At 37.6% G+C, this 21,631-nt stretch overlaps 1 protein-coding gene across 1 annotated transcript; it reads right to left on the minus strand.

Moving 5' to 3' along the window:
• Positions 1 to 609: 609 nt before the first annotated feature.
• On the minus strand, positions 610 to 20,746 carry MTF2 (metal response element binding transcription factor 2). The gene is made up of 15 exons (XM_027879990.1): positions 20,535 to 20,746; positions 13,699 to 13,897; positions 13,472 to 13,553; positions 11,816 to 11,911; positions 11,323 to 11,423; positions 10,875 to 11,023; positions 9,606 to 9,701; positions 8,447 to 8,515; positions 7,481 to 7,604; positions 5,612 to 5,679; positions 5,088 to 5,258; positions 4,354 to 4,462; positions 4,125 to 4,183; positions 3,885 to 3,989; positions 610 to 3,070 (listed from the first exon to the last, which is right to left on the minus strand). The coding sequence occupies exons 1-15, from the start codon at positions 20,537 to 20,539 to the stop codon at positions 2,716 to 2,718; spliced, it is 1,788 nt and encodes a 595-aa protein (XP_027735791.1). The 5' UTR covers positions 20,540 to 20,746; the 3' UTR covers positions 610 to 2,715.
• Between the last annotated feature and the right edge of the window lie 885 nt (positions 20,747 to 21,631).

Genomic DNA, 21,631 nt, shown 5'->3' on the forward strand with positions numbered 1-21,631 from the left:
GCTATGATGCTTATTTTACAATTCTGACCAGTATTGTGCAATTATTTCCTTGCTGTCTTGTTCATGCAATACCTCTATTTTTAGAACAGTCACAAGAGACTTCTCCTACCTAAATACTACTGTAATACAAATAATATATAATGGAAAAATAGTAGATCTCATACACAAAGAAATGGTTCTAAATCAGTGCCCACAACAAAGCTGAATTACATATATTTACACACATGCATACATACAGTGATCGAGTTACACCAAAATGGAATCAGTACATACAGCAACATTTGTCTTTTCCTTTAGATACACCACTACCACGTACAGTGACAGTCACAGAAAATGAGAAAGGCATTTGTAGGTGTGCTTTAACTACTCCTCTAGCTCTATCTTCAGCAGCACTATTGCAGCATTTTCCAGTACATGACACCTTGTAACAAAGCATCCCTCAACCAGAGCTGGAACACCAGTTAGTGTCTATGTGCAGGGCAAGTGTCTCCAGGCCAGGAACAGGAAAGCCACAGATAGGGATGTAACAGATGGGAGGGTGCCACCAAGCATGTGCTTCACAAGAATACAGAATCAAAACTCATTCTTCTCTCTCAAAAAATACACACATTTAATGTTGGTCTTTTAATTCTAAGAAAAAAAGCAATTCCAAAAATACAAACTGAACATCAGAGTTAACCACTGTAGTAAAATGAAATGACATTCACAATAGTTAAGTCTATGGACAGCTTAAGTTTGACAAATATTTTCTCCCCCCTCCATCCCCACTAAAGTCCCCAAGTACATTCCAATATTTATCTTTAAACGAAGCTTTATGAAAAATACTGCTGGTGTTCAGTTAGAATTAAAGGACTTGGATAAAGTGAAACAATAAAGACAAATACAGATGGTGTGAGTAAGGTTACAAAGGCTTAACATTTTGCATTATCTCAAGATATAAACATTCAAAAATTACCATGAAGTTGCTGTGTTATCAAAATATTGCAGCTATAGGCAAGGCAACATTAAATTAATAGCTGGGGATGTGAGAAAAAAACCCACACATTTTAGTGAAGGTAAACAGAAGTGGCAGTTTTTAATTAGCATTTTTATAAAGCTAATATAACCCAGCCAGCCATAATCCAAGCACAGGAAAAAAAAAACTTTCTCTGCTTCCTTTGGCTATAAGGTGACAGAAAAAAAAAAATCCAGAAAAAGAATCACCTTCTTAAGATGTTCAAGATGAGCAGAAAAAGTCAAATAACCAAGTAATGGAATAAATAGGTACTAACCCAGGTAGTACACTTTAAACCACTCTGTCATTTGTTAATGTCACATAATTTTATCTTGGTGGTAAACTGTAAGCATGTAAGAAATCTAACCTTATACAGTACAGTGAATAACCACCAAAGTAAAAATATTCTTCTGTTTACTCTTTGGCTAAAACCCCCTCAAAAGTAGCAGACAAAGAAAAAACATCTAATACTGGCAAGAGACTTTTTTGACTTTTTTTTTTAAACAAGTAAAATAAACTCCTCAATTTAAAACTTGGTACATTTTATAAACACAAAAGAGGTAATGTTGTAATAAAATCAGTAATGTTACTTCAAATGGCAACATTTGTTGACCCTGTGCAATAATACACTCAGTTCATACTACATTTATCAAAATATGACCATTTCTACAGATATGTAGAAATCCTGCATGTGACTCCTGTCAACTTACTTTATAATTGGGACACGAAATTTACAATCAGAGTGCCACAAGAACTTGCACGTTGTTATTTCCAGTAGAGTTAATTTCAAAATGTTCAGATCCTGCCTTATTTTTTGACAGTTAATTCAAATGTAAAATAATGGAACGTCAATGACTGCACCCATTGCCAGAACACGCTGCACTGGTTGGACACTTTTCCTTAGTACATAAAAAGCAACAGCACCCAATAAGCCTGAGAAGAAATGCTGCTGTGTAAATACTGGCAACTATTCCTGAAAAAAGAATTATGGGATGAATTCTCAGAAGCTGTCCAATCCCATAATTTGTATTGCATAGTCACAATCACACATATATATACACGCACAGGGAGGTGTGTGCATATATACATATGTATATACACACACACGCGCACACACACACACACAGAATATATTAAGAAGACAATGAAGTCTGGTCACAGAGCAATTTACAGGCTCAATATATTTTTCTTTTTTTTTTTTTTTTTTTTTTTACACTTTGTTTGAAAGAAAACTTCAGTATTTTACAGTCTTCAGTAGGCATTATATACACTGCACTTATGAAATCTAGAAAGTATTGAAATAGAAATACATTTCTGCAAACATTTGGGTAAGAAAACAAACCAAGATTTTTCAAATATTTGTGCTATCTACATAATATTTTCTCTAAATCACAATAACTGTATCCATGGAATGTTCTCTAGAAAATGTCATCCTTTTTTAAACACCATGCACATTTTTAAGCAATTGTAACCCAAAATATCCCAACCTAAAACAATCTAACAATGTTCAGATTAAAAAATTTAAGTCTCAGATCAGGTTTTAAAAAGATAAGTCTTTATCACAAGAGTTGTAATGATAACAATTACATGTTAAGGCTAAAAAGGTTTTGTTTGTTTGTTTCTTTTTAAAAACACATTTAAAGACCATTTCTCTCATGGCTCTGCATTATGAACTGTACTTACAGATGACAGTGCAGTGAACATAATGTTCAGTCCTACAGTCAGGATGCAGTTGCTCCTTCCCACTCCACAAGATACTGCACCTTTCCATCAAGCGTCACCCGACGAGCCAAGACACGGTATTTTTCCCCACAAGCTATTCTACCTGCTGCACCAAAGTAACTAGTAATGGAGTTCTTTAGATGATTGAGCTGTAACTCCTGATCTGCTAAGTTGTTAAGTATCTCTGTATTGAGTTCATCATACTGGTAATCTTCCTTGCTCTCATCATCTTTTACGATTTCTGAATTTTGAGTCTGGAGTGCTTTTCGTGGAAAGCGACCTCTCCTCCTCAAATGTGGTATTGCAGCAGGCCAAGTTCTTCCTGTACGAGTCCTTTTTCTCGAGTCAGATAAACTAGTGAAAATAAAACCCCACAGCATTAACTCCAAGGAATCTATTCAAAATGTACGCCTTATCAGCTATTTCCATGCCACTCATGAAATAACTTGTTCTATTTTTCACTGATAAAAATACTTCTTGCCTATAAATAGGTAACTATAAGTATGGCAGTTAGGTAACAATTTCAGAACTCTAAACATGAGTTTTTTGAAAGCAGATTATTGAGAGCAGTAATGCACACAAAACTGACTCGTGAAAGCACTTGATAGCATGAACCAGAAAGAGGAGACAAAGGAGTAGGATGCATGTACCTCAATAAATGAGAAATTTATGTTTGCTGAACTTGAGAGAGGGAAAAGTTCAAGTAACAATTTATTTGCAGGAAAGTCAACTGTAGTTAATAATTTATTTACGAAAACTGTGCCAGAATTTTTTCATGCTCTATTGACCGTAGAAAATCACAGCATACTTAGTATTCTTTAACATGAATACACAAACCTACAAAAACAAAAGCTGCTAATATTAATTCAGGGTACACATCAGTTCTTTTGTGGCCTTTATTGGAACAGTAAGCTCAGCAAGTGTTTATGGAGTTTAACTTTTAAGCAAATATAACTTAGCTACACATTTTACATCAAAGAACAACAGTTGGCAAGCACCAAAAAATCCTCAGCCTGTGAATTGTAAGCAGAGCTAATCAAGACCAGCTTTCATTTGTCCTATTTCTTTAGATTTCCCCATGCAATTTATAGCTCTACTCTGAAAAAATCGTATTAACATTCATATACTGCAAATCTTAATGTTTATAGTAGAGTAACTGAATAGTTACCTATAATGTCTGGAAATGCTAGATGAGGTAGTTTCTTTCATACTGGCAGCACCTGTGGATTCCACATCTGAGGTATTGGATGAATGTGCAGTTCCATCAGATTTCCTGTTTTGCAAGATAACAGGATTGCCATGCAATGAAAATAACCTTATATTAAAAATTGAGCTGACATTTCAGAAGCAAACAGATAAATTACATTGCATTACAATGTTTCACAGGATTTTTTTTTTTTTAATTTACCCAACAGTGCAGGGTAATTCCAAGGCTGGGTTCTCTATCACCGGAACTGGTTCATTATCCTAAGGGGGAAAAAATAAAGAAAAAAAAAGGTCCCTCAACTTAGGTTTTGATTATTGTATCAATTCTGTTTGAGAGCTAATGGGGGAATATCACAATTGATATTAACTGGTTATGTCGCAATTATGATGCGATTAGAAGGAAGAGGGGAAGGGGGAAGAAATATTCTTACCAGAGGAGACGAGTCTGGAGTTTTGTGAATCATTTTTCTTGTATAGGGACCAGGTGGACGACCGACTGATTTTTTTTTCCCCTTTTTCTCTATACCATTACTTAGTTCCCTAGAAGAAAATTTGTATTTTGTTCTGTATTACTGATGATAATTTTCATGGAATATTTCCTTTGGCAATGAACACACACTTAGATGTCTGTTACTGAAACATTGTCCTAAATTAGGTTATGCTGGCAAATTAAAATTGTCAGGGTCAAAGCTACATGGTTTTGTGTGGATAGTAACATTAACAGATACAAGATATTTCTAGGGACATTACTGATTCCCACATGTTGAGAGGAATGAACAGCTGTTAAATGTTGTTTATTCATATGATCACACTTGGTCAAAATGATGGCAAATTTACCAATACAAGTTACAATTTCACAACATACTTCCTATTCAGAATTCTAGTTAGATTATTGCCTAAGAGATCCAGAAAGGCAAGAGATTTTGTTTCCCAAATGGCAAAGTTGGGATATTTTCTATTGTCCTTACTGCTAAATTTCATGTTGATTTTTTTAGAAGAATCCTAATAGAAAGTTAACTATATTTTTTAAGACCTCATTCTCACAAATAATCCACCTTTACAGTTGTTTTTTTTTAAATACATTCTACAATAAAAGGGTCTTTTTTATAGGCACCAAAAAAATGCTCCAAGTAGCCCCACTGCCAGAATGACTGGGTTATTTTACCTCACATCAGGAATGGGTTTTGATGACTTTCTGCCTTTAATTTTGAACTCATGAGAAGTTCCTTCTGGTTCTTTCTCAGCCCTGAAAGCAGCATTTGGTGGCACAGGAGGAACACGAATTCTCAAACCAAACAAATGCTTCTTTTTCTTTATTTCTTTTCCAGACATAAACCTAGATGATTTCAAACAAATTGTTATAATTCTGATCACAGGGAAAGCAACTTTTAAAATAACAGTGTACATGCAAAAAAACCTATGCAAATAGAATATGCATTCAAAGGCTACTTTACACAACCCTCACTCTCAAGTATAGAACGTGAAGTGGAAAGAAGGTGGAAGTTACAACAATTTTTCTCATGGTCTGGGTTCCACTCAAATACTTACATAATGTTATAGTTTGAAATAGAAACAGTGTTAAAATTTAAATGTTATCTGTGGCCAAAGCAATTATCACATAGACTGAAGACTAATCTATGTCAGATTAAATAGGTGAACAACATTTAAAGCAAAGTACCAATAACTTACATGGTCTTGTAATCATTTAATGCCTCCAGGACATGCTCATATCTTTCAGATTTTGGTGTATCTGCCAGCTGTAAAGTAGTGAGAAATCATTTAGCCTGTTGAATTCTTCAGTAGTAGAAAAGTTCCAGTTACTTTGAGTCACAGATTTGAATTTTCCAACATTACTCATCATGATACAAAAAAAATATGGAGAACACCCAGAAAAGTTATTAGAATAAAAAACAAACAAAAACTAAAACAAAAATGGAAAAAAGAAAAAGAAAAAAAAAAAAACAAAAATGAACAAAACCCAAACACTAAAACAAAACAAAAACAAACAAACAAACAAAATCCCACAAAAACACAAAACCCAAAACAAACAGTAAATCCCTTTTCATGCTCCTTTTGCTAAGACCCAGTCTAACCTCCCTCCTTTCACCAAAGCCTGAAGTAGCTAGTCCCTATCAAGCTTTTAAAACATGGAATCTTCTCTCCGAAAAATTAAGAATTACGGAGACAAGCAGAGCAAGTATGCTGGACACAAAGAGAGAAGTGTTAAATGAACAAACAAATTCCTCCTACGTTTCCCTCAATACTAAGAGAAAAAAAAATCAAAATTAAACATAGCTTACATATTTGTTAAATTATACAGTAAGATAGCTAGAACATTCATTCTATTGAAAAGTTGGTGTGAGAATTACATTTCGTGCAGCCTTTTTTTTCAATTAAAGCTTGAGACTTGATATGACAGAATTACTGATTTGATATGACTTAGGTAAGAGATGCCATACATATCAAAGTAAACCAGATATCTATTCATAATGACACTAATTTTCTAGTAATGCTTTAGTATTTGCTTGTCTAACAAACTATTTACTGATAGTCTTAACATATGTATTTTAAACTATTTTCCGTTATTTATTAAAAATAGTTACTCATTTAAACCAAGAACATAAATTTGATTCTCAAATTGTGTCTGCTAGTAAAAATGGATTACAGATGTATAAATTTACTGAAAAGAAGCATTTTCTTATCATGTATTCATGATAAGAAAGTTTCAAACCATTTATATGCCACTTACATTAAAAAAAACTTCAAAACCCTAAACAATTTTCAGGCACAGAAAAGTGCACACTCTACATGCTCTGCACACTCTGCTGGCAGAGTGCCAATTTGAATTCAGACATAAATTTTGTGCATCTAATGTTACACGCAAGAACAAAGACCGACACTGACTCTTAGTTAAATAAAAAGTCAATCTACTTGAGCAAATGCATTTCCTTCAATGCTGAACTAAATGCCCAGTAATCAAATAGCTGGAAAAATAACTAATCTAGTACTGAACTAAAACCAAGATGCCTTGACAAGTAGCTGAATCTGACTGGGAAAGGATCAAAACAATGTTTAGACTGGGACACAAAGTGACCAGCCCCATTGTTTGAAAGAGGAAGGACAGAAGAAATGTTTGTGTACAATATTTTGCTATTGTTATATCTTAGAGACTTTGGATATATCTTCATGCGCAACACACTCTGCTTTCAGTTCTACATTTAGATTTTCTGGCTGGGGCACATGAAAATATCAAACTAGTAAGAGAACTATAACATGGAAGAAAAACAGAGATATGCAATTGTATACACAGTTGAGGATAAATAATTAAAAGCCACCACAAAAATAGTAAGTTAGATGGATAATTTGAAGAAATTGTACAGCTTAGAAAAACATACACCACTTTTCCTTGCAGAAACAGAATGCTTTTTAACTCATTACTTAGGAGTAACAGATTTTAAGATACTAAAGGATTTAACATGCAGAATAAAAGATTGTCAAGTGTCAGGATACATGTATGCACTGTGAGAAAAAGCAAGAAAGGATATTGCAACTACTTACCTCACCAGGATGCAATCTATCCCAGTTTTCATTAATGTAGGCCATAAGTTCAAGCTCCGAATCAAAATATTTCTTCTTATGAATAACACTTAGGTTGTAAAGGCATAGATGTGCTATATCTACCCTAGAATATTTGAATTAAAAAAAAAAAACAGAAAACACGTATTTTCTTTCAATTGCTTCCCTTTGAAATAATTTAGTAGAAAAGACATTAGCACAGTACAGTTGGAGGAACACAAAGTACGACTTAAAATACTCAATCCAGACAACATCATGAAGGCTTCTGTAACTTCTCTTCAAGTGATTCCTTCTGTTTTGCATTTTACTTTCATTTCTGCATTTTCATTGCATTGTCATGATCCTCCTTTAAACTCCAAAACTGGTCTGAACCATGGGATATTTAAGCAAGTCTGAATTCACAGTTCTGAATTCATGCAAGTATTTTGATGAACTAACATTCAACAACATAATTTCCTCCATATATTTAGCATTAGGTACATTTGCACTAAATTGAATAAAATTTCTAATACATTTTAGTTCAAAGATTCCAAACTAGAGCTAACATTAGGACTCATCAAGGACACTGTTATAAAGTGTGTCAAGATATGTACTCCAGTACTCACTACATCTGGTTTACATAATGGCAGGATCCTAAGCCTGCAAAAAGTATTTAACTCAGGTATTGCAATCTTCACATACACAACAAGTAAATAGCTGCTTGCTACTTCACTGAGCAATCCCAGAAATAAACCCCAAGAACATGCAGTCACAATATATCTCTACATTTAAGGATAAACTTTGAATGAAACTTATCTCTGGTCTTTAAACAGCAAGAACAACTCAGGGAACAGCTGAAGCTGACAAGTGGATTTCCTTTTTAGCAAGGAGAACCCAAACACCAACAAGAAAAGCAGAGCATATATTCAACTCATCCCTTTTTTTTTTTTTTTTTAAATTCATACTTACCATCTCAAGGGTAAACGTTTGAGGTATTCTGGTCCAGAACTGCAAACTGAGCAAATGAACGTATAAAACCTAAAAATATACACATATGTATAGGTACGTGTGTCTGGGTGGTGGGTGTCCCTACACACACATCCTCTCAATGTTCTAACACCCTGGTTATGAAAAAACGAGTTAAGCAAGCTAGAAACCCAGCCAAAGGAGATTTGTGAGTGCCTTTATTCTGGACCTTACTTTAGCAACTTCCACAATCTGTGCTGATACCTACCAGGCCAGATACGAGGTACCTCAATTCCGATCTGGTACTCACTGTTTCATACTCCCTGAGAAACTCCCTCAGCCTGGGACTGTCTCAGTGAAGATTCTCTGTAACATCTCCAGCCCACTCTCTCAAATGCAAACCCCCATGCATCAGTGTAAGCACTTTAAGGACCTATGTCTTCCTGGGTCCTAACTGCGTTCTTTCATACAAATATTCCAGCACAACCAACCGCTAAAAGTATAATAGATAAAAAATGAGATACTCCTTGATTCCTTTCTCCAGTTTTCTCTTGTCTGCTGCAAATTCTCCAAGTTCCTCTTAAAATGAAAAAAAAAACCAGACCCTTTTTCATTTCTTTATATTCTGACTCATTACACATGAACAGAGGACACAGAGCTCCCCTCAGTCTAAGTCTCATTCCAGCTCTCTCCAATCCCCCCAGATAGTACAGGGACCTGCTCACTGACAGCCCCTCTCCAAGCATGGTGTCCATGTGTGTAAGACATCAGTCACCAGCACAGCATGACCTTGAACGCCCTTATCCTTATCCGAACTCAGGCCCACTGAAGGGGTCTGCTTTACAGCTTCCCACCTCCCAGATGCCAGCTCCTATAGTATAATGGACTTACACACAAAATGAAGTCAGCAACAGCTGGAATTCAACTCACCCTTGGTTACATCTCCATCACCCACCACTACACCCTCCTTCATTAAACTGAGAAGAAGAACTGCATTTTCCCGACACCTGAACACATCCTTTATTTTGTATAATCTACTCAAAACAAAACCCATTTTTGAAAAATACTGCTGTATTATGGCTGCCCTGATAAAAGCTCATGTGTGAGACTTCCTTCACATTTTAAACAGAGACAACCACAAAGCACAGCTTAATTTTCTTACCTGTCACCAAAAAGCATTGGCTTTTGGAGACACTGCACACAAGCCTCATGAAACCACTGTTTACATTTGCAGCACTGCAACATCTTTAGATACCAGCTTCACCAACAGAAAGAAAAACAAGATATGTTAAAAAAGTTACTGAAAATTGTTCTTTGTTATGTTTAAATTAATAACAAGAGATCTTTTGACCCAAACTGATTTTCACAGTTTACAAAACAGCCACCTCTAGCGATATTTCAGTAACATTTAGTTTCATAATAAATCCCTACTAGAAAAGAGACCAGGAATGATAAAAGACAGTCCAGTAGGAGACTGAACTAAGTTATTACATGAAGAAAATAAACATTTAATTTACTCCATCAACCAGCTTCTAATTCCCAATAATAAAAAATTAGTAACTACATAAAAGCTCCTTCTCACATACCAGATTAGCTTCCTTGTTATTTTTCAAAGCAAAACACAGCTGTATTAAGTCATAAACATTTGTTCAGGGGATTCTACTACTTGAATCCTCAAAAGAAACCTCATAGTTTACAGGGGTTTTTTTTTTCCTTTTTCAGCTTCTCCCTTGAGAAAAGGAACCATGCAAAACTGAAGGTGATGTTTGTCCAAGTCTCCAAAATTCTCAAACCAGAGCTCTGTCCTGTGAGTGTAAATTCAAAAACGTTGCTTCTTTGACTTTTTGACTCTTTACTTGCCTTGATCTCAGATCTTCAATGCTATCTTATTCATTCACTCATTCATGCAGACACCAGAGTACTTATCTCTACCTGCTTAAGAAGTCCTCTTCTTGCCTTTCTTGTAAAAAAGAACCAGCAGAGGACTCTGTAATGCCATAAGAGGAAAAAGAATCCTTCCCCTGCCAGTGACTGAAAACCAGGGTATGATGCTATGGTAGAATCAGACAGCTGCATATCCCAACAAAACTTAATAAGCTAATCTCTAGGTACATTTATTTTTGTGACTTATGACCGAGTTAATATCAGAAAAATACTGCCTCTTGCTGACTGTAGATTGTACTGTGATTTTATGTGATGGCCACATGACAAAATTAAAACAAAACTAAATATTTTATGAGAAAAGAAAATGTATTTCCCATGAGACACTTAAAAATGCATAGAAAATTCAAAAGCCCACTCTGCATCCAGCTTTAACACCTGCATAAATTAGGAACAGTAACTAACAAGTTCACAAGCAAGTCTACAAGAAGAGTCCAAGTTTGCAGCTGCATTACAGAGAAAAGTTCTTATACATTATCCATTTACTTACTCTCCAGGTCCTCCGCAATAGCAGTAACACTGCTGCACATTGGTTTTATGACCTGCATCCCACTCCAGGTCTGTTGCATTGTATGGTAACGTTTGTTTCATGACTTGCAGTGCTTTGGCATTTGGTCCTTTCTTAAGCGCGCCGCCCCTCTGGGCCAAAACAAACACATTTGTTTACAAAAACCAGTAAGACATTTCTGAAACTTTCTATAATCAAGTCAAATACTTTCACCTGCATTTATGTTTTAATACTAGTGTGTTCGTTTAAAAGCAAAACATCACCTATTTCTAAAATAAGTATATCTTCTCAACATACAAAACTTGCATTCAGACCAAGGATAACAAAAAAGAAATAACTTGAAAAAAACTTTATCTTTTCATTATTTCAATTTCAAAAACAAAGATGCCTGCAACACAAAATGTATTAAATTCTTTTTCTAAAAACACACCTTTGTTGTTGTTGCAAAAACACACTGTCGACAGAGCCATTTATCATCTGAATCAATCACGCTGGAATCAATATTTGGTGTGTGACACAGTTGATGATAACCTGTATAAAAAATGACCAGTCAAACCATTATTAAAATGGCAAAAGAAGCTTACACAGAATTAACTACATATAAATTTAATGCAATTATAAGGCATTATCCATCTTTAAGTGCCGAAAATCTGATCAAAAAAAGATCAGTCACAAATTCAAAATGGTATTTTAAATTTTCTTAGTAGAAAAATAATAATAATCTTGACTTACAGAACAGGTGTTAGTCACTTTAACATGGATTCTCATCATTCACTGAGCTGTTAATAGCCACTAAGGGCTACAAAATTTAAGATCAGTTGAGCAGTCAGTCATTGCCAGGCAAATATCCTCCTTCGTGAAACAAATCAAAACATCTTTAAAAATGCAGTAAACAGAAAAAATTTAAAAAAAAATCTAGTTACCTTGTCCACATTTATCACATATAACCATTTCATTCGGTGCTTCTGAATACTCTTCCTGACATATTGTACAGACCATTTCCCCACTTTCAGTGGCTCCTAGACAAAGATGAGAGTGTGATTTTTTTTCAGTTACATCTGCATTTGGAACAGTTACCACACATATAGCTTTTAATTTCAGTTACAGATGCATGCATTGTAGAAACACATTGTTACAGAGCCAAACTTCTTAAGAATATATTCAGACATTTTGTACAGACTGTTACAAATATTTATATTACTTATCATAAGCTATAAGATATTTATAGGCTTTATATTGCCTATTTAATATGCAGTCCAGGGTTCCTTAACATCAACAATAAAAATTCAATAACAGAATAAAGAATGTAAATTCTTTGTATAAATAAATCCTACCTGAAACAACTAATAAATATCTTTTCAGTTTATATTACTTTGTGTTTCTTTTCTTGCAAATACATACACAATCTGGTGCATATCTTTTTGACAGATCTGCCCAAGATGCTTTAATATTAAGCTCTAACATTCTTAGGAAAGATTTATTACTACTTACACATATTTGCAAGCATACAAAAGCACAGTTACAGCAGAGGGAAGGAAAAAAAGTAAGCTTGCAAACTGGAAACAAAACTACATCTTGCCCTACTTATACCACACATCAATGTAAAAATCTGGATTGAAATACAAGCTTCTTAATCACTGAATATTCTTAGTTGAAATGTCCTTATACACATTATTAAATTTTGATAGTTACGATAAATGAATCAATGATCATAAACTTGTACTTTACAGAATAGAACAGCATTTTTTTTACAAGCTTCTAAGAAATAAAACAGTTGATTTTTTTGCTATTACAAATAAAAAGCTTCTCTTTTTAGCAGATAGTGTTTAGTTTAAACATCAAGAATCAATAAGAGCCAGTTCAGGTTTCCATTGCTTTTATACGATGAGGAAATTGTAACTGATTTTCGGAAGAAATTGTCATCCATGCTTCTACTACTCTCCAAATATCTGAAAACCAAAAAGGTACTGTACAATAGGTGTCTCACTTGATACATTTCTTCATATTACATGAATACTCAAAAACCTGTAATGGTTTCTTATGTGCAATAGTTGTGGTGTTACTTTTAAACATTAAAACTCCATTAACGATTTTCCAGGTTTTAGTTTCTTTCCACAACATGTTGTTTCAGCTGAAAACAGTAGGACGACATAAACTTGGTGTAAATTAGAGCCAAGAGTTTTCTCTTAAGACAGAGAAAGGACAGACTCTATCCCCATCCAAACAAACTCAAATGTGATTCTTTTTAGAAGTCTTCCCTGCTACCCCAGACATAGTTATGTGAAAACAAAAAAAACCAAAACAAAAACCCCCCAGAAAAATAACAAAAAAAAAACCAAACAAACAAACAAAAACAAAACCACACACACAAAAAAAAAACACAACAAAACAAGTAACTTCAGTGATAGACAGTTGTTTGAAAATATTTTTTTCCCATTTGCCTAATTTGTGATCCTGGATCACATTAAATTATATCACTCTTTAGGATATAAGAATATAATGTAATCATTTATTTTAACAGATATAGTAATCTAAACAAATAAGATACTAAACAATGACTACTTCATTGAAGTTCTTGCCTGTTTGTATGTCCTTCCAGAGAACCCAGGATTTGGAACTGTCTTCAAATATAATGAAGCAGTTCTGTTTCAGTTTGTTTATCTGAAAAACAAAAATACAGTGGAAGCCATGAGTAAAAGAACCAAACAGAAGAATGTACTTAAAACTACACAGGCAACACGATAACACTGCAATTTGCAACTACATATGATACTTTAGGACTCAGTGAAGTTAAAAATTTGTTTACCTTTTTGATAGTTCCAAGATAAAACAAGCCATCTGACCATCTAGCTAGGACATCCTGACCTTCCTCAAATTTACAAAGTGGCTTTTTGGCTTTCTGTCCATCCCGTAAGGACAGTTTGGACAGAGACGCTGAGCTCTTCTGGCTGCGGCGTAAAGGAGAGCGCTTATGGACCAGTGAATTACCCACCGCTGTAGAGTCTCTAAAGACAGGGAAGCAAGACAAAAGGTAACCATTAGGATAAAGAAACCATGTATTTCAAATATTAATATGACTAACTCTGGAACTTCAGGTAACTAAAGACTTGCTCATGTCTTCGGACTTTAGACACCTTTAATGGTGGTGCCTCTGCTATGACACGAGTCTACAAAATTTGAAAGGGACAAGTTTGTAAAGAAGAGTGTTCTATGAAATCAACTGCTGTAAATGGGGATGGGGAGACACAAACTTTCCAGCTCAGAGAGTCTTCATAAAAATCACCGGAAGTATCAAAACACCAAAAACATTCAATACAGGATTACGTATGCAAAACTTCAGTCACTCAAATCACTGACAGTTTTCTAAAATTCCAGGGAAGCTGAAAAGGTCCTAAGCCAATCCTAACTGCCTTATCTTGGTAGGGAGAGTAGTAGTTGACAACTAAGGGGGTGCTCAGCAGTTACTCAGAATAAAAAAAAAACAAACGAGGGGCTGAGGTGTGGAGAAACCACCTAAGGTAAATACCAATGGAGGTACTTCCAACACAGCATGATGCCTGACCCATAAGGAGAGCTGTAGAGGTTTCCAGTACAGAAAGAACTTCTACATGTTCAATTTATGTAAAATGAGTTTTCCTCTGTTAGAATAAGAGCAGAAAATAATAAGGAAGGAAAAACAAAATATCTTGCAACCATGAAACTCAAAATTATAAGTTATTTGAATCAATCATTTTTCTTCATACAATTCCACAAAATGTAGCCTATTTATATGGATGTGAATATGCTTTTATTTCAAACTAGCTATCAAACACTATATTCCAAGGAGTAAAATATAGAAAATTATAAAACAGGATCAAATAGTGCACAAGGAAGAATCTTCATGAGTACTAGGCAGAATCCAAGACTATGTAATAAAGTTACCATTCGTATATCCAAATGTATTTTCTATAGAAATTAAAGTATGTACAACTAGGATGCAAACACAAGGACAGATAAGAGAATTCAACAGGATACAGTCAGTTAAAAGGGCAGTTTCACCTCACTCAGGATAGCTTAGGTACATCATCCACACCAGAAACATTTGAATCCATCTCAAAGCGCCAACAAAAACATTGAATTAATCAGTGTCCCATATAGTTTGAGAATTGCTATAGAAATGTTAGAATCCTATCAATTCTGCTGCTTCTTATGCAAAAGCTGTTTCAAGTTACTGCTGCTTTTCCCCAGTTCGACTCTAACCTCTGATAAATGGGACAGGGCACATGCAGCATTCAAAATACATTTACAATAACAGAGTAAAAGCACTGCAGCCCAGGACACTTATTTTTTGCTGCCTTCTCAGCAGTAACATCTGATTCACAAGTATTTTGACAGGACAACTCTCTTAGAGAGGTTCAAGGGGTTTTTTTTTTCCAGATTTTTATCTGGTTAAGGGCCTAGAGAAAGCAGCTACTAGGCAGGAACTCTTATTCTTCTTTTCCATTACCCCAAAAAAGGTGTGAAAGATCTCATACAGAATATGCAAAAAGACACAGCAAATTCCATTTAAAAAGCAACTGTGAGCTCTATATTAAAAAAATTCTTCAAAAGCATTCTTTTAAGTACTGAAGTTTGTCCCACATCCCCATTGAAATGATAACAAAAAAGTGTGCATCATTTTCTGGCACAACACACTTAAATGAATATACATTGACTTACACAACAGCATAAATTCACAATAACAGCTTCAGACACTGGAGAATCTCGATACATAGTAAAGATGTGAGTCAATAAACCAGACACTTCTCCATTGTCCACACTGCTCTTTTTGTGAGTGATAGCAGAGCTGAAGTGTCGACTAAACAGCTCACGAAGAAGCTCCTGCTGTGGCAGTTTATGGTTTATCTCACAGAGACTGAAAATAGGGTTAGTTATCACAATAGGTTGACAGTAGCTTAACAGTTGCTTTCCACATGGATAGGAAGTTTCTCTTCAGGGAAACATTCCCTCAGTGTTTTTGATGGAGATGAAGGAGGAAGAGACTGTTTTTAAAAAGCTGACTTTAATGAACAGGAGATGAATTACTTTAAGTAGGTGTCTCTGAAGTATCTTCTGGAACCATTGCACAAGAAATGCAGTGCAGAGCAGTGTAAAAGCTACATGCATAAAATGTTACTAACATACTCATCTGTCTCACCACAGCTCTCTCAAATGTAACAGAATACTAACAAGTTACACCTACCATTAAAATAAAACTTTTGTTGGAAGTTAAAATGCAAACTGAAGTTCAATTCTTGCTCGTTGATTTTGAAATTTAAAAGGTTCCACATTTTCCAGAAACTTGCTTTCAAGTTTTCCCTAAAGTTAGCTTCATAGCACCTTCCTACCATACTATTTATAGTTACCAACTAAACTGGTCACCTTTAAGTAACAACTTTCCCATCTTAACATAACTTTTCTCCAAGAATTTATAATCACATCATATCCAACAGATGCCTTGTTTTTCAGAAAAACTTACCTGACATAAAAATCTGCTTTATCTCATTTAATTTGCACCAAGCTACACAGCACATCATACAGTATGTATGGCTTTACAGCCATTACTCAATATTAAAGATGTTCTGCTGTACTCTTATTTAAGCACTCAGAATGAAAAAAAAAAAAAAAAAAAAGGTACTTACACACCCATACAATATTACGCAAGTTAGTGGTGGAAGTCAGTAAAATGTGTCTGCATGCTAAAATATGTTTGAAAAGTTAGGGAAAAAGATGTGAAGAGACTGGAGGATTAAAAAGACTGAGTACTCTTGTTTCCAAGTGCTTATTCCTTAAGATACTCATACTCCTGTACTCCTTCAGCTGGAACAACTGCTGTGAAACAACTTCTGTTAAGAAAAACTCCCTTGACAGGTTTTTTTTTTCCAGCCATCTCAGTTCACCGCTTTGTTTCACAGAATGGTTTGTAAGCACAACTGAATAAACTCAAACAAGCAATGTGGGACACCAACTCCCTCAGCTGTCACTGCCAGACTGCATGACTGAACTACAGTCACAGGTTCACTGACGATCCATGCCATTTCAGGAAACTTCTTCCAGAAGCGCTCCTGATTCACAAATGTGCAACAGTAACAGGTAATAGCTACCCCATGAGTACAGCTAGTTCTTGGAAGTTCATTTAAAGATACTAAGTTTTAACAACAAAATGCCCAAAGAACGTTATGAGAAATTTTAATCCCCTGAGAAAACTCATTAAAGTGGGACAGATAACTCATTCCTACTAAATCAAATCACACTGAAGGGAAGATGAATTTAAAGATTTATCAGAAGAGAATTCAGATTAGAAATCATGCACAGACCATCTTACTAAGAGAACTCATGCAAGTCTGAGATCTATCTCAAAACTGGAAAATGCGGCATAGAACAGGAGAGGAGACCTAGTGAAAGACCTTATGGTAACTAGAAATAATCAGTTCAAATCCTGGAAGCATGATATTACTGCTGATTCATCACAACTTCTTTAAAACTTTTTAGACGGCATCTAGATGGAATACCGTGTTTTTGTTCTCCCAGTGCAAGAGAGTGCAAAGTAGATGAGTTTGGTAGAGGGCCACAGAGACAGAAAGGGACTGTCAGCACTTGCCCTATGAGAGGGGGCTGAGGGAACCAGGTTCATTCGGCCTGGAGAATAAAAGGCTTGAGGGAGACCTACGAGGAGCCTTCCAGCTCCCAGGAGATCAGTGAGATGGAATTAGTCTCTTCACCACAGTGCATGGGAGGAGGACAAGAGGTAACACCTATGTTAGAATAAGAGAGATTCTGATGGGGAGGGAACATCCCCTCCCCATGCGGGCAGTTCAGCAGCAGAACAGGGGCACAGGGTGGCTGTGCGGCCTCTGTCACTGGAGGCTTTCAAGGGCTGACTGGATAAAGCTACCTGGTCTGACCTCATGGCTGATGCTAAACTGAGCAGGACTACAGAACTCCCAAGATGCCTTCTAACCCGAGTCAGATTTTGACCCTGTGAAGTATAACTGTCCTTAATAAGATCGATGCATACTATTAAAAAGAGGTAGTCACTGGAATAAGTGACTCTCACATCCATAATACTACACAGTCATTTGTTATTTTGTTTTTACTTGCTCATGTTCTCCCTCAAGAAATCTTAAATAACTAGAAGTGTTCTAATTCTATACAATATGCATAGTGATAGTATTATATTTTAAAAGATCATTACAGAACTACATATTTCCTTACATATTTAGTATGCAGGGAAATAGGATAGGGCAGCCCTGTACTGCAAGAGCCATTTGTTTGGGACTGATCATGTGTTTGTACACAAAGAGAAAAGGTAGAACGTAGTGCGGGGAGAAAACAATGGTATCGGGTCACAATACACCTTTTCAGATCAGAATTTCCCTTAATTGTACACTTATCATCTCCTTGAGTACAGCAACTGCCTTCTGGCTTTCTCCAGTCCGTGCAGGAACATATCTAAGGGAGGTATGAGCACCCAAGCAGAGAAAGAGATGACAACGTGCTGACTTGCACTGAGAGGAAGTGGGGAAGAAAAAGCATTTCAGAGGTGACCAAAACCCCATAAAGACAGTTTTCCTTCTTTAAGGTTCATCTACAAGAGCAGCAACCATCATAAGCACTCCACAAAATTAAAAAAATAAATAGATCTAAACCATAAATAAAGTAGTATTATCCTCTAAGATATTCAGTGAATTAAGTATGTCCAGACTCATCAGGAATGCTCTCATCATTAACTCTCCTCAAAGAAAGTTAAGCTGCTTGATTTCACTCCTCCATGGAGATTATACCTCCAGCAATACCTGTGGTTTTATAATTCTTCTCCTGTTGTGTTTTGCTCAGAGACACACTTCCCCTCCATTTCCTGCAAGGAAGGCCTGTAAAGAAGGTGAAACCAACTCTGAGCAAGCTCAGAGGCCAGTCACACAAAAAGTGCTGTTAATTCACAAACTAAGAGAAGATTCCTGTTGGCTTTTCATTACATGTGCTTCTTCTCTCCAGGCTTTCTCCTCCATAACTCACATGAGGAGCACAAAATATGCTTTACTGCCTCTAGTACTATATTAATTCACATCTATCTCCAGGGAACACAGAAGTCCACTCTCTACTAGGAAATGAACTGTAGCTTATTTGTTACAGCTGCTCTTCCCATAAATTTTACCTGATCTCCTAATGCAGGGAAGGAAAACATAACTTGATACCACCAATGCATGTGTCATTCACCTATTAAACAAATATATACACCTCAATAACTGCTGACTAGTCATATTATGTCAACTTTTGAGAAGAATTTACATCTAATTTAAAATTCTTCCCAGAACAGAAAAGGCAAGGTGTTGAGAAGCCACACATCTATATTTGACGAAATAAGGGTTAACTGTGGAAAGATTGCTACATTATACACTCAGTACAGATCCACATTTCACAGCTTGTAGCTCCTCGCAAAGATCCTTCTCATTTTCACTATATTATCCACCTTCTTCCATCTTTTCAATCTGTGTTCACTTATTCCCCTTTCATTGGAAAGCTACGAACTCATTAACCTGTACTCTAATAATACAGAAACTATTTTCCCTCTTTCAACTCAAATGTTTTCAAATCAAATGTAATTTGAGACCTCAAAAAAGGACAAATATTAACGTGTTAATCTCACCAACCTGATTACAGATCAAAAGAAAAAACTGCAGGGAAACTATTTGGTTATTATCCCATGCTTTTGCCAGGTTAATTGTATATCATTGATCACATTCCCTCACACTAAGTCAGGAGAAAATCATGCAATTATCCATCACTGCGTTTGACCTTTTAAAGTTATGAGCCGGGCCTACCTACCACAAATTCCAGAAACAGCTACAATGCTACACTGCTTTCCTGGCAGAGCCTTCCATTTCATTATGCAGGCCCTCTTCTTTTAATAGTACCCTGATACTCCATGGATGAACGACAACCCCTCGTATTTCAACACTAATATCAGTGTCCAGGGCATCCAGTACAGAACCATATTATTCTCGTTGACTAACACAAGTATCAGCCCATTCTCCCTACAGAATTCAATACCAAAGAAAAGAAAATGCGTTACTGCACATCCTTTCAGCCAGCAACAGTTACCGCATTTTGGGGGACTAAAAACGTACCGTGCACATTCAAATCGTCAAGCCTGACAGAGACCGAGAGATGAGGCGTTGCAAACAAACAAACAAACAAAAAACCCAACAAAGAGAAACCAAAAAAAAGTTACCAGCGGGCACCAGCACCTCTTTGTGCTGCTCTCTCCGCACTCGAGCAAACGCAGCCTGCTCGGACAATATCCTTAAAGGGAAAGGCGAAAATACAGCTGACGCGGGGCTGATGGCACCTCCGCGCCGCGGCCCCCCGGCCGGCCCTGCCTCCCCGCCTTTGTTTTGGTCACCGAGAGCACCGCTGACCTCTCACTCGCTGCCCACGGCTGCTCGCACGGAGCTCCCTCCCCCTCCCCCCAAGGCCTCGGGGCCCCCCGCCCCGGAGCGGGGCCCTCTCGCCGCTGCCCGCCCGGGGGGGGATGCGGGACGCGGCACCGCCGGCCCAGGCTGCGGGATCGCCCCCCCCCACCCGCGCGGGCCCGGCCGCCCCTCCCTCCCCCCCACCCCTCACCTCATTCGGTCTCTCCAGTGGTGCCAACCGCCTCATACAGGGAAATGGGCGAGCTCGGGAGCCTCCCCGGCGGCGCGGCGCGGTGCGGCCGGGTGCGCGGTGCACAGCGGGCCCCCGGGCGCGGCCCCGCGGCAGCGGGGGAGGGTCAGAGCCGGCTCAGGGACAGCCCGGCCCCGGCGCAGCCCCTCGCCATTTTTGTTTCCCGCGGAGGAGGCGCTGGTGCATTCTGGGAGCACAAAGGGCCACGGCCCCGCCCCGGCGGCCCCGCCTGCGCCGCCAGCGCCGGGGGCGGGAGCGGGCGCGGGGCCGACGCGGCGGAGGGACACGGTCGCGGGCTGTCTCGCTCCGCTACCGAACAAAGGGGGACTACTTTAGGCGTGCGGCCGCCGCGAATCCCTGCGCGCCGCCGGCGCTCGTTGCGGCGGGGCCGGTCATTGTTCCCGCCGCACCTGCGGGGACGAAGCACAGTTCGGGCCCTGCCGTACCCACCGCCCCACGGGACCACCGCCCGGCCCCGGGGCAGCTCCCTGTTCTGGGGGCGTCGGCCGTGCCGGCTAGAGTGACTCAGGGCCCGCCTTCCTGCCCAGGGGTCCGGCGAGGCCCGGCCCAGGAACAGAGGCAGCCCTGCGGGGCTGCAGGCTGGACAGCGTGCTCCTCTGCAGTGGCAGTAGTAAAACAACCAGTTATTTTCTTCAGTTAATATTTGGCAAGACTGTATGTCATGGCTTTAGAAGGAACTTTCTTGACTTAGTTTCTTTTTTGTCTTCTGCTAATACCTTAAAATTATTAAAAAATACAGGTTAAGCAATCTCTTCTTGTGTGTTTTCAATTCCAGACATATTATATGTGTGCTTAGAGGCACAGAGTGATCACAGCCCAACTAAATTACTTTACCCCCAGTGTTAGTAAAGGCTTTCTTTTGTAGAAGTTTTGGGGAAAGAAATAGTCTTTGGTTATCTATCAGACTGTGCATAGTAATAGATATGCTCGGCTTTATTTGTTATGTTTATCATCATGTGATAAACAGCCGTATTTCAGAAAGGAGCTAAATAATAACAACCTGGCACTGTCTTTACTGTCTTCTCTTTGTATTTGTC

Source organism: Empidonax traillii, unplaced genomic scaffold, assembly GCF_003031625.1.
Source record: "Empidonax traillii isolate 1590-97213 ecotype Southwest subspecies unplaced genomic scaffold, ASM303162v1 scaffold62:size2133460, whole genome shotgun sequence".
Taxonomy (NCBI): Eukaryota; Metazoa; Chordata; class Aves; order Passeriformes; family Tyrannidae; genus Empidonax; species Empidonax traillii.